Source organism: Musca autumnalis, unplaced genomic scaffold, assembly GCF_047663935.1.
Source record: "Musca autumnalis isolate F117 unplaced genomic scaffold, ASM4766393v1 scaffold_1, whole genome shotgun sequence".
In the NCBI taxonomy this organism is placed as follows: Eukaryota; Metazoa; Arthropoda; class Insecta; order Diptera; family Muscidae; genus Musca; species Musca autumnalis.
In genome coordinates, this window is record NW_027411644.1 from 81,702,705 (window position 1) to 81,716,734 (window position 14,030).

Here is a 14,030-nt window from a genome sequence, read left to right on the forward strand (position 1 = left end):
TCCTTCCGGTAGCTCCCCCACAAAAGTTCGAAAATATTCGCTAAAATGGTACGCGCGATATCTCATGGACGTAGCAACCCATTTGGTCCAAACTTTGGATCTCTAAATATTGTCGAAACTTAGTTTATGTTCAAATTTGGGCCATATCTGTCCAATCATTGTGTTCAACATTTTTGTGTTGTTAGAGGATCCTTTGGACATTTATTCCTAGTGGCCCTGTTAACAGCGATATTATGTGTGATAAAAAAGCGCTATCTATCGCTATCCCCGCAAATTTGTGAGCTTTAATACTATCCATACTTTTGTCGGTACATACGCCCAAAATTTTGAAAATCCCCCTAAATACAAAATTTTTTTTTTGAGAAAAAAAGTATTTCAATCCACGCAAGCTGAGGGTATATTTCTGTCGACAAAGCCGTCTGATACTTTTTTACTTGTTTATTTTATGTTTTATTTTATGAATGAACGCCCCGGATGATCTATACCAATGTCGTGCTTTGGTGTTGTTAAAGTTACGAAGTTTTTCGGCAATTCACACACACACGACCCGAACGCAACAAAAGAGCACACAAATGTTTTGATTTGTTTTTGTTTTGCAGCATGCGTGCATACAACGTTACTAACACACTGTCAAAAGTTGCAAATATTGAGAATTTTGTGTGCCCTCTTCTTGGTCGGCTATGATCTTTACTGACAAAAATCTACTGATTTTAATGTCTACTTCTGTTTTTGTTGTTATTTTCATCAAAATTTTTGTATTTTTGTTATCTTCTCTATGTGTATTTCTAAAGACTGCTCGTGGCATCCTTTCTATTTAGTATCGTACAGCACCCCATAGGCAATAACAGCGATGCAGTGCTGAGAATGTCAGTTGCAACATTGCCACCACCACCATCATGTTTAACAAATTGCATTCTATATTGTGTTAAATTTACATCTTTGAAATATTTGTAGTGTCTCTAATAACATATACCGACAATACAAACGAGCAAAAACAAAAAATAATGTGAATATTACATGGCAAGAACATGTGTTGCATTCACTCATCAAAAGCAGATGTAACTAAATTTTGCAACATGTACGCATAGAAATTTGTTCGAATGGGGATTTTGGGATAATGGAGGCGTAAGGCATTTAAACGAATACAATATTCTAAATAGTATATTCCGCAAAATTAGTTACCATCAAAAGTTGTTTATTCATATATGTATGTAAATATCTATGTATTTGTTGACACAGCAACATTCCTGAGGGAAATTACTGAAAATGTGCCATGTGTGGAATTTATGAGCACAACGAGCACAGCCACTAACCGACAAATATTTGAGGTGACAATTCACCATTGTAAATTGAATTTCTATAAATAAATTTATTTATATAGAAAACATAATGCTGGCCGAAAGGAAATCGGCAAGTTGTATAGTATGTGTTCCGTCTTCGTCGGGTTCACTCCAAGACTATTGGCATAGTTTAGATAATCAACGTTTCTTCAAAGAACTGGGCTTCAACCTGGCCTTGCTTTTTTCTCAAACATACAAGGTTACTGCGAAAGATAACACTGGTTGATCCCTCCAGTAGTGATCTTCTCACTTACCTTTAAGGCCACCGAAACATACGAAACAGATGAATGGACCGTCTATGACAGTGTTAACTTCGGTACATTCTGCTGTCTCTTCACAACCACTCGTCATGATTTCGTGTTGGTTTTGATTTTTGAAGTAGTCGACGCTGTCACTGCCCCATAATTATTCCATCTGATCTTGTTTGCACTTTTGTCGGATGTATTTTCTATGCCAATCAACTGCCTCACCTCCATTACTCTCTTATGGGGTTCAGGAAGTGAGAGTGCTGAGGAGCCCATAGAAAATGTCTCAGGGATATTAGGTGCAGTCTTCGCCTTTTTTGACTTCTTCACAGTCTTCTTGGAAGACTAAGTCTTCACCACCTTGGCCGAGGACTTATCTTTTGCAATTGGTGGAAGATACAGGGGTTTCATCAACATTCTCAGCCATCACTAATTGAGACAGAATTGTCTTCTTTGAATTCCCCTTCGAGGTGAATGGACTAGCTGGCGGCCTTGACACCGTTCTAGGTTGCGGATTTGCCAAAGTCGTAACGACTCCATAACAAGAGGTTCTCACAGTTGTTACATCCATATGCACGCAGAGAAAAAAATGTTTTTGATCCAACAATATTCCAAGAGCAAAACATATTGTTGGATTCCTTATGTAGTATTGTCAATCCAACAATCGTTATTGTTACACTGGACAATATTATGTGTTCTAAATATAAATATGTATTATCACTTTGACACTATAACGTTTTGGACCAAACCACTATAGGTAATTTGCCCTGTTTTTGAGACAAAAATTAAAAACAGCGGAATCAAACGATTTTTTAACTTTTTAAATTATGTATGTGTAAAAGTGAGATAAAACAAAGATTTTTACAGATAAATTCGGATATAACGAACAACGGTTATAAGCAACTACGTATATAACGAACAAAGCTATTTTTTTCTGTGCAATTTTCATTAGTTTTCTTATACACAACAAACTGTTGAAAACGATTACGGTAGTAAGTAACAAAAATGTTGTCCCCGCGAGTAGATTTTCCAACGAATTGTTACTACAGTTTTGTATTTTTTTAATATACCCTAATAAAGACGAGTTTTGTAGTCCCTTTAACCGTATCAATGATTAATATGTAATAGAGAGATAAAATAAAGCGTACTACTGCCGCACTGTTTATAGAAAACCACGGATATACCGAATAATTAGTCGCCATTACTTATTTTACTTGCAATGAAATTGTAAACAACAATATTTTTTACATTTATTGTTTATTTACTCAAGCCAAACTTCCACAATTTTAAGACTTTTTATTGAGAGGTAACCTAATAAAATCTCATAAATATCAAAAAACGGGCAAAATCGGGGTTTGAAACCTAGTAAAACCAATGCAGAAGACTTTCAGTAATGGGTTCTTGGTGGCAAAATCACGGCCAAACGCGGCCAATTTAGTATAAGTCTATATGAAGTGAGTTTAAGAAAAATAAAATATTTATTTCTGACTTTTTGTGCTTTTTGGTCGCTAACCAAAATGTTTAACCTATATTATATATTAAATAAATTCTTCTCGCAATTGCCCATCTATTCCATTTTACATATATTTATATTTGGTTTATTTTTCCGCGGTTTTAAATACATTGAAATATGCCTTACAATATATATTTTTTAGTTCTTCTTCGAAATTCTCACTTTGACTGCTATTTAAACCGCGATAATGACGCTATTTTGAAAAATATCATTCATATTAATAAATTTTGAAATGTTATTTTTTCAATGCCAACTAAAAAAAATATTATTATTAAAAGTTGCAAAATCGACTTTTTGCCTCAAAAACTGGGCAAATTACCTATAGTGCAAACATGTAATTACGATAGTTTTGGTCAGAGTTAAAAATATTTGTTTTATTTTTAAGTTTTTGCCTTTTTATGGGCAAAGGCCATTATTTGTGAGATTTAATTAATTTAATTAATCGAGCTTTTTATGACCTAAGGAGATTACATTGAAAAATTGATATCTAGCGAAGTCCTACACACACACATCAACCACTATGCGACGATCGTTTCGTTAGCTGGTTAGGCTAACATCATCAGGCATATTATATGTTGTTGTTGTTGCTAGACAATTTTCGCCATTTGGAGCTCCTATTTATACATTCAATATTTGTTGTTGCAATTCACAATAGTTTTGGTCAAAATGAACAATATATATTGTTAGAACTATAGAACAACGAGGGTATATACACTTTCATATGGGCAAAATGTGCCTCATCGAAATAATGGTTTTAGACCCCAAGTATGTTTGGACGAAATGTGTTTAAGATAATTTGGAGTTGAATTAGCAATGTCCGTCCGTCTGTCTGTCTATCTGGCTGGAGCGCACGATAACTCTCGAACGGAACAACCGATTCGGTTCAAAATTTGCCTTTCGTAAATATTTTGTCCAAACTTAGTTTAAGTTAGAAGATGGGTTATATCGGTCCACTCCTTCCGGTACCTCCCCCAGAAAAGTTCGAAAATGTTCGGAAAATTTGTGTGCACGATAACTCTTGAAGGGAGTGAGTAACCGATTTGGCCAATATTTTGCACATCGTGAATTTCCTACCAGACTTAGATGAGGTTCCAATAGGGACTTAATCGGCCCACTCCTTCGGGTACATCCGAATAACTCTTCATGGGAGTGACCAATTTGGTCCATACTTTACACATCCTAATGTATCTACCAGATATAGATCAGGTTCGAATATGGACTATATTCGTCCATTCCTTCGGGTACCTGCCACACAACATTTTGGATAAATTCACTTTAAGTCCTGCTCTCAAATCATTTTGATTTTTGTTGAAGAAACTTGCATTCGCTTCCTCAATTACGACAGTAAAAGTTTTTTTCAGGGGCAAGTCCATACTTCTTGAGAAAACAGTCCGAAACTAGTAAAAACAAGTAAAAAGTCGTTAAGTTCGGCTGGGCCGAACTTTTTATACCCTCCACCATAAAATAGTCTTAATTAAAGTGGAATAATTAGGGTCCTTTCACAATTTTTGGTGGAACAAATTTTCGACAATGGATAGACTCCTACTGCCTCCCACTATTGCTTAAATTACACTGTGAACAAAAATTTTGTGGCAGAGATAATTCCTTTTGGAGATGAAAGCCCTTGGTGTGTGTATATTAAAAACCCCGAAGGACAGATGCGCCGTGAGCAGCGTTGCCGACAGTTTTTGATCGGAAATCGTCAAAAAAAATCGTCAAATCGTCATCAAAATTTGGAAAATCGTCAAAAAATCTTCAACATAGTCAAAACTCGGTTTGGTTACCGTTTAATGCTATTTTTCGCTGATATTTTTGTGAATGAGACTGGCAACATAAGATATACCACCCACAGCACCAAATTTCTAACCCAATATCACTTACATACCGCTATAAAAAAAGCACTCAGTAGATGATAGTTTCCTATGGTTATGGAGTTTGCAGTAATGCAGAATGGTAAAGCTGGGTACACATTGTCATTTTGAATGACAGCTTAGCTCAAATATCGCTTTCTTGACAGTGTGAGGTACACGTACATTTTGGTACACGTACATTTTGGTTGTTGGGCAGTCGGAAACCGATAAAAATTGTCATTCAAAACTGGCTGACAGCTTTAAGGGACATTAATAGGAAGTTAGTAAAGCTGGACTCATAGTTTTTTTACAACAAAATAGACACAATTAATATCTTATCTGAAAACTTTTCAAGGAAGATTTTCTTCCGTTAATAAAACTAAACGAAAATTTCAGCTGATGTAATTTGAGTGTGTGGCAAAAATTATGAAAATACCTGTATTCCAGATATGTGCCTAAATATAGCCGCTCCGTCTGGAAATTGCTAGAAAACATTTAAAAAGCTCAAAAATCGTGTTTGGAACCTTAAAATCTTTCGTGAAATTTTGGTCAAACTGTAGTTATCGTCTTTTATTTCATGCATTTCTGGCTTAAGTGAAAATTCGTCATTTTTCAATTTTGGACAAAAAAATCGTCAAAATGACGATAAATCGTCAAATTCGGCAACACTGGCCGTGAGTCGAACTTCCGCGTTATGGCTAGTTCGGTTAAACATTGCAGCTAAAATTCTCAAAATACCGAAAATCGGGAGATACCGTTATATGGGGCTATACCAAAACATGGACCTTTGTTGACGATGTTTGGTGGAGATGTTTCATGACCACTGAGAACCTCAAATGGCAAATTACAGCTAGTTCGGTTAAAAATTGTAGCTAAAATTCTCAAAATACCGAAAATCGGGAGGTACCGATATATGGGGGCTATACCAAACCATGAACCTATGTTGACGATGTTTCGTGGAGATATTTCATGACCACTGAAAACCTCAAATGTCAAATTACAGCTAGTTCGGTTAAAAATTGTAGCTACAATTCTCAAAATACCAAAAATCGGGAGGTACCGATATATGGGGGTTATACCAAAACATGGACCTATATTGACGATGTTTGGTGGAGATGTTTCCTGACCACTGAGAACCTCAAATGTCAAATTGCAGATAGTTCGGTTAGAAATTGTGGCTAAAATTCTCAAAATACCGAAAATCAGGAGGTACCGTTATATGGGGTATACCAAAACATGGACCTATTTTGACGATGTTTGGTGGAAATATTTCATGACCACTGAGAACCTCAAATGGCAAATTACAGCTAGTTTGGTTAAAAATTTTAGCTAAAATTCTCAAAATACCGAAAATCGGGAGGTACGGATATATGGGGGCTATACCAAAACATGGACCTATGTTGACGATGTTTCGTGGAGATGTTTCATGACCACTGAGAACTTCAAATGTCAAATTGCAGATAGTTCGGTTAAAAATTGTGGCTAAAATTCTCAAAATACCGAAAATCGGGAGGTACCGTTATATGGGGACTATACCAAAACATGGACCTATGCCCATATCCTTTGGAATATAAGTTTGTTGATCACTAGGAACCCTACGTGCCAAATTATAGCTAATTCGGTCTGCAAATGTGGGTACCGTTATATGGGGGCTATACCAAAGAGTGGACCGATATAGCCCATCTTCGAACTTGACCTGCCTATGGAAAAAAGACCCTCGGGTGCAAAATTTCAGCACTCTATCTCAATTATTGCGGACGCTAGAGTGATTACAACAGACGGACAGACGGACAGACAGACGGACAGACGGACATGGCTAGATCGTCTTAGAATTTTATCCTGATCAAGAATATATATACTTTATGGGGTCGCAAATGATTAGTTCGATGTGTTACAAACGGAATGACAAACTTAATATACCCTCCATACTATGGTGGAGGGTATAAAAAACCCTATGGCTCCACATGTAGCGGCTAGAGAGCTCAAACCGAGTACTGCGTTCGTCCACACTTTGGACATCGTAATATTTTTCCAATATTAAATGAAATTCAAAGGTGATGCTTATAAGTCCACTCCTTCCGGTACCTCCCCCACTAAAGTTCGAAAATATTCGCTAAAATATCTATATATATCTCATAGACGAATCCACACAGGCTGAGGGTATATCTCTGTCGGCAAAGCCGACTGATACTTTTTTAATTGTTATTGTTAGAATTTATAATAGTTTTGGCCAAAATGGACAATAAATATTGTTAGAACTTACAATAGTTTTGGTCAGAAGTAACAATATTTATTTTTTATTTTTTTTTTTTTTTTATTTGAAAATTTTGCCTCTTTTACGCGAAGATCATTTTTTATTATTAATTTTTAATGAATTTCTCATTGGAATCGAGCTTGATGATCAATAAATAATGCAAGTGAAAAAGGAAGTTGACGACGATTCGAACCCACACACCCACCACTATGTGACATGCATGTTTCGACTTTGGTAAAGTCTCCTCAGACATATCGGATGTGGAGCGGCTTCGATGTCCTCTAACTTTTCTTCTTTCAAATGCATTTTGTTTTGTTTTTACAACAACAATGGGGATTTTCCCATTTAGTTGTGCTTTCATGACAAACGCTTAGCGCTGCCTTTGAAAGTAATGAGTTTGGCTCTGAACGCTAACACGCCGTGACAACACTTTTATCTTGTGTTTTTCAAGGACGTGGGTTCAAACCCCAGCCTGGCTCAGCTGATTTTATTTTTTATTTGAAAATTTTGCCTTTTTTAGGAGAAGATCATTTTTTATTATTAACTAGCTGACCCGGTCCGCGTTGCTGGCCCGTTGTTTGGGTTCTCCGTGTAAACTTTAGTTATCTATCCAGCATTGATACAGCCATAATTAGGCATCCCTCTAGAAACTTCATAATATAAATCAATGTTTTTGACATAAATTCCATGTATCCAGGTATCCCCTAAATTTAAGATATAAAATCTCTTTTTTATACCCTTCACCATAAATTGACAGATTAAAGCACTTTGTGACCCACATATAATGATCGGTGCACGTCAATTAACATTGCTATATATTGGATTGTTGGTCTCGGTTGGGGTCGTAATTATTACTGCAGAGAATTGTCAGTATAGGTCCACGTTTTGATATAGCTCCCATAGAACGGTACCGGCTGATTTTCGCTATTTTTGACGATTTAACATCTTTATCACACCGAAATGGCTAAAATTTGGTTTTAATGTAATTTAAAGAGGAGATCATAAATATTCGTATCGACCGAAAGACACGCCTTTTTAGTTGGGCTCGGTATGCAACAGTTATAGGTTCTCGTTTTGATATAGCTCCCATAAAGCAGTACCTCCCGATTTTCAATAGTTTGGAGGTATAGTCACTTTTGGGGGTCGTAAACAGTCTTGCAGAGAATTTTCAGTATACGTCCTCGTTTTGATATAGCTCCCATAGAAGGGTGGCGCCTGATTTTCGCTATTTTTGGTGGATTTAACCTCTGGATAGTGACATCTCAAGTTATCGGGATTTTACTGTATTCCAAAATGTGGAGTTGATCGCGCTATCTAACTTATTGTTTAGTGTTCAGCGTTTATAGCATTTTTTAGGCACGCAAAATTATGTATATTATCTGAAATAATAAATGTTTGAACATTTTGTGATGACCGCGATATTTCACTTCCGCGAAGACCATTCAGGGTCAAGACGGTAATTACAGTAGTATTGCAAACAATCTGTAAACAATACGTTCAAAAATATCATGGACTTCTGATTTTTTTTTAAATTTTGAAGGAGAACCTCCAGTCACTACCTCCGGCCACTACCACTTGTTGAAGCTAGTGTTTATATAATTTTTGTGTCACTCTTACTAAAATTATGTATATTAATTGAAATAATACATTTTTGAAAACTTTGTGATGACCGCGATTTCAGATTTTATTAAAACTTTGTAGGGGAGGACCACCGGTCACTACTCTTAGTCGTATAAAAACAGCTTACGAACGTTCTAATTAATTGAAATAATACATTTTTGAAAATTTTGGGATGACCGCGATATTTCACTTCCGCGACGACCATTCAGGGTCAAGACAGTAATTACCATAGCATTGCAAACAATTTGTAAACAATATATTAAAAAGTATCTTGAATTTCGCGGTTTTCTTAAAAAATTGTGGGGAGGACCACCGGTCACTACACTTAGCGGGTTAAATAAATAGATTACGACCTATTCTCAAACCTAAAAACTTCACATACAAAATTTTATAAGATTTCCCAATCGATTTTTCGGAATTGCTTTATCGTGACATCTCAAGTTATCGGGATTTTACTATATTCCAAAATATGGCGTTGACCGCGTTATCCCACACATAGAAGCCAGTGTTATAGCGGTTTTATAGTCACGCTTATTAAAATTTGCTATACTATCTGAAATAGTACATTTTTGAATAATTTAGGATGACCGCGATATTTCACTTCCGCGACGACCATTTAAGAAAATATATAGCCTATTTTCACCACCGGTGTTCCCAGTACATTATCGGAAATTTTCCAAAAAATCTATTCAGCCGTTTTTGAGTCTTTTCGTTTTTGAATAATTTGGAACAACCGCGATATTTCACTTCCGCGACGACCATTCAAGAAAATATATAGCCTATTTTCACCACCGTTCAGCCGTTTTTGAGTCTATTCGGAACATACAAACATACAAACATAGTAACATACACACATTGTCTTTTATATATTAGATTTTTAATGAATTTCTCATTGGAATCGAGCTTGATGATCAATGAATAATGCAAGTGAAAAAGGAAGCCGACGACGATTCGAACCCACACACCCACCACTATGTGACATGCATGTTTCGACTTTCCACATCCACATCCGATATGTCTGAGGAGACTTTACCAAAGTCGGTCCACTCCTCCCCAGCACTAAAGTGGAGGATATCTCATAAACGGAGCAACCAATTTAGTCCAAACTTTGAATCTCCTAATATTTTGTCCAAACTTAGTTTAAGTTCAAAAATGATCCACTCCTTACGATAACTCCCTCACAAAAGTTCAACATTTTTGTTTAAGGTCTCTTCGAGGATCCTTTGGAAATTTTCATCGAATGTACTTCTTGTGCTTCTGTTTACAGCGATATTATGTTCCTCCTGGGCATTCCTTCAGGTACCTCCTCCGCCATATTTTTGAACTTTAATCCAAATCCTAGTTCATACGTCCAAAATCTGAGAACCCAATAAATACGTAATATAATAGGGAAACAAGAGTTTTAGTTCACAAAGGCTGAGGTTATATATCTGTTGGCAAAGCCGACTGATACTTTTTATACCCTCTACCATAATATGGAGGATATAATTAAATATGTCATTCCGTTTGTAACACATCGAAATATTCGTCGGAGACCTTATAAAGTATTGTCTTCGATGGGGGTATAAACTCTCCACATGAGATTTGTCGATACTTCCCAGTTTTCGGTACTTCGAAGGTTGTGGTCCCAGTATCCCATCCAAGTGGATGAAATTTGGTATAAAGGCTTCGTAGCGGGTATACAACTTTTCACCTGAAATTAGTTGGTATAGGTTCACGTTTTCATATAGCCCCCATAGAAGCGTACCTCCCTATTTCTGTATTTTGAAGGTTGTGCCCTTAATATCCTACCACAACGGCTAAAATTTGGTATTAAGTCTTTGTTGCGGGTACAAAACTTTTCACCTGAAATTAGTTGGTATAGGTCCACGCCTTCATATAGCCCCCATAGAAGCGTACCTCCCGATTTTCGGCATTTTGAAGGTTGTGACTCAGTATCCCACTGAAATGGATGAAATTTCTTCGTTGGGGACGCCAAGGAACGGTACCTCCCGATTTTCGGTATTTTAAAGGTTGTAGCCTTAGCATCACACCGAAATGGCTGAAATTTTGAACTTAGTCCTCTTTGGAACCAAAAAACTTTCCCCTGAGAAATTTTTAGTCTAGGTCCAGGTCTAGGTCCATATTTCGGTATGTACACAGGTACCTCCTGATTTTACATATTTTCACTTTGTGCTCGCATCTTCGAAAGGGCTGTAACATTCTGTAACAATTCTGAATTGGTAGAAAACATCGATGTCTCATTTGGTGTCGCAGAATTTAGTACTTTCATAAACGAACGAAAACTAATTATTCCACATTATTTCAATATAACTCATGGTCGAGAGTATAAAATTTAGGGCCGGCCGAACTCAACGCCGTTCTTAATTGTGTCTATTTTTTCATTTGGAGATGATTACCTGGATATCCTTTGTTTCGTTCAAAATGTGTATACCCGATTTGGTCAAAACCTTACAGATCAGGTTCGAATACCACACTTTTGGGAAATTTCCACAAAAAAATAAAGGACCTATATTAAATTGGGAACTTGATTATATCGGAGAACTATGAATACCTACCACATACAATTTCAAAAATTTGCACAAAAGTGCAGTTTAAGGGATGTTCGACGACTTTTTCGAAGTCATCTTTTCGTTAGCAAATCATTGCTTCCTGACAAAATGACCCAAAAACGATAGCAAATCCTACGGTGACGATCTCAAATATACTGGTTGGGACGATACCTATCGAAATTAATGATTCCCAGAACTATATATATATATATACATATATATATATATATATATATATATATATATTCAGATCGAAAACGGATGATCCGATCTTGATGTGGTTTAGTGGAATTATTATACACATAAAAAGCATGCACTTAAGCGAGGGACTTTAAACAATTTTTGACGGATTTACGGCGAAAAAACTATCAATTTTTTAGATAAATATCGAAATTTTGATTTTGACAGTTCACAATTTTTTTAAAACTTCATATTTTTAAATTCCGGTTCGCTTAAATACAATATTATTAGGTTCTTAATGGTCCCACAAAACCACATACTGATCGGTTTATTCGTTTTCGAGCTACAGTGGGCACCGCAAACTGCCTTAGTAAAAACAGAGTTTCGTAGGTGACTATTTGTCAGAACACTGTGCAATATTTTTCAACAAAAAAGTAGCTGAAGGTGTGGTCTATCAGATGAAAACAAAATCTTCTGAAAAAATTTGGTAAATTTCTTGTAAAAAATTGATGAAAAATACCAGTTTTCGTGCTCAATAAGTGGCCCCTTAATTAACTTTTCTTCTTTAAGTAATAGCTTGCATTTTACTTGTGTTTAAATGCGATAAAATGTATTAAATTCATATGGATTGGGATCGGCCGTTGGTGTGAAGGTAGCTCAGGCAGACTGGATAGATGTTTGCCAGGGAATTCGGTGGTTATGCTTGCTGTGACTACCCGGGAAACTAAGTCATTGTTGAACGATTTGTAGATAATAGGAAACTGTAGATGTTCGAACACACAGAGTCTTCGGCGTTCCATTTATTTACATTAGTTTTTCACATACATTGTCCTCAGCAAAGTAAAGAATTTGTAGGACATCTGTAACAACTATAAAATACAACAAATATTACAAAAAAGTGCTGAGAACTTTTTGTACATATTAGCAGCATCTTACCACCGTCATTGTTCCCTGAGAAATCCAAATAAAAGTTGTAGCTTTTAGCTGGACAGGTTTCTGGGCACGTTTAGTCATTAGAATTAACATTTTTTGGCACTTAATTTCCGCTTTCAGCCAATCATTAGTAAAAATACCTCTCGAGACCTTTATACTCTAAAAAATATTTTAAATTTATTTTTATTGAAATTTCTTCATAATATTTTTTTTTCATTACTTACAGCATCCATTAACAGCTGACCATGGTAACAAATAAAAGCCGATTGAATAAGCAGTGTAAATAAAAATACACATAATTTGAAGATATTGAGAGCTGAAGTTCCAATGGTTACAAGAAAGCCGAGTAAACAAATTACCAGAGATGTTGAGACAAAGTGGACGAACAGTAGTATGCCAAAGATATCATTTAATTGATCTGAGAGGCTGAAAAATTAAAAAAATAAAAATAAATTAAAGAAATATTTGATAAATTTTTAAGGACTTTTGTATTTACCTCAACAAATAACAATGATATTCAATGAAATATTTTACAAACTCCAAGACCCGTTTAGGTGTTGTTTTTCCCACTCTCCTCGCTGTGAACTCCATTCCTTGATAGCCCGCCATGGTGTTTGCCACATAATCAAAATGCATTACAATTTGTGATATCAAGGCGACAAGTAGCAAATCATTGGAAACATTACCCATGGCGGAGGTATGACCAGCCATGCTTTCCAAAGCATAGAGTAAATAATAAGACCAATGTCCACGCCAATTCCATGGTGTATAAATGAAATAGGGCAATTCCTGTTGCGGATCGCTTGCATGCAATATTTTCCACGAAATTAGATATTGAGAAAAGGCCAAAAGATTGAAAAACCAAATTCCAAATGTAAATAGAAACACCATAAATTTGGAAAAACGTTGACACTGTCTTAGATACACATCAACTTTATATTCCATTTGTAGTTCCAAATTTTCCGGATATATCCGATATAAACCAGCAATGCATTCCTCTATGATTGATCTATTTTTCCATATCATATAAACTTTCCAACTAGAGTTCGTAATAAAGCCAACATAGGCCATTGACATAAAGAAATCGGGAATATTCACAAAAGTCGATGATGACAGGAATAGATTTAAGATTTCGCACAACATTATCACAAACATATTGCAAATATTAAAATAAAATATTATTTTTGTTAAATATTTTGTGTATTTGGTTTTTTTGTTGTATCTTCCATAGGATTCAAAGCCAATGGTGGCATTAATAAAATTCACATAACTGAAAAATTTTTTGAATAATTCCGTTTTGGGCATTTTGTAACTTTCGTTTGCCGTGGTAAGTTTATAGATTATGGGCACTACTTCTTGTGTCAATGTTTGCTTCAAAACTAACTTTCAAGTTTTAAGAACCAAGCATAAAAGTTTATAATTATTATTTCGAAAGGGACTTCGGTGTCAGTTATGGGTTCGTTGTTTTTCCCAATGGCTTCCCGTATAATTCGTTATTCCAACAGAATGCCATTTAAAAAAATCACTTTTAATGGTCCACGCC

At 35.7% G+C, this 14,030-nt stretch overlaps 1 protein-coding gene across 1 annotated transcript; it reads right to left on the reverse strand.

The window, feature by feature from the left end:
• Positions 1-12,363: 12,363 nt before the first annotated feature.
• LOC141391345 (odorant receptor 85c-like) lies at positions 12,364-13,792 on the reverse strand. The gene is made up of 4 exons (XM_073964283.1): positions 12,984-13,792; positions 12,712-12,913; positions 12,491-12,646; positions 12,364-12,423 (listed from the first exon to the last, which is right to left on the reverse strand). Exons 1-4 carry the CDS (start codon positions 13,790-13,792, stop codon positions 12,364-12,366), a joined length of 1,227 nt encoding a protein of 408 aa, XP_073820384.1.
• Between the last annotated feature and the right edge of the window lie 238 nt (positions 13,793-14,030).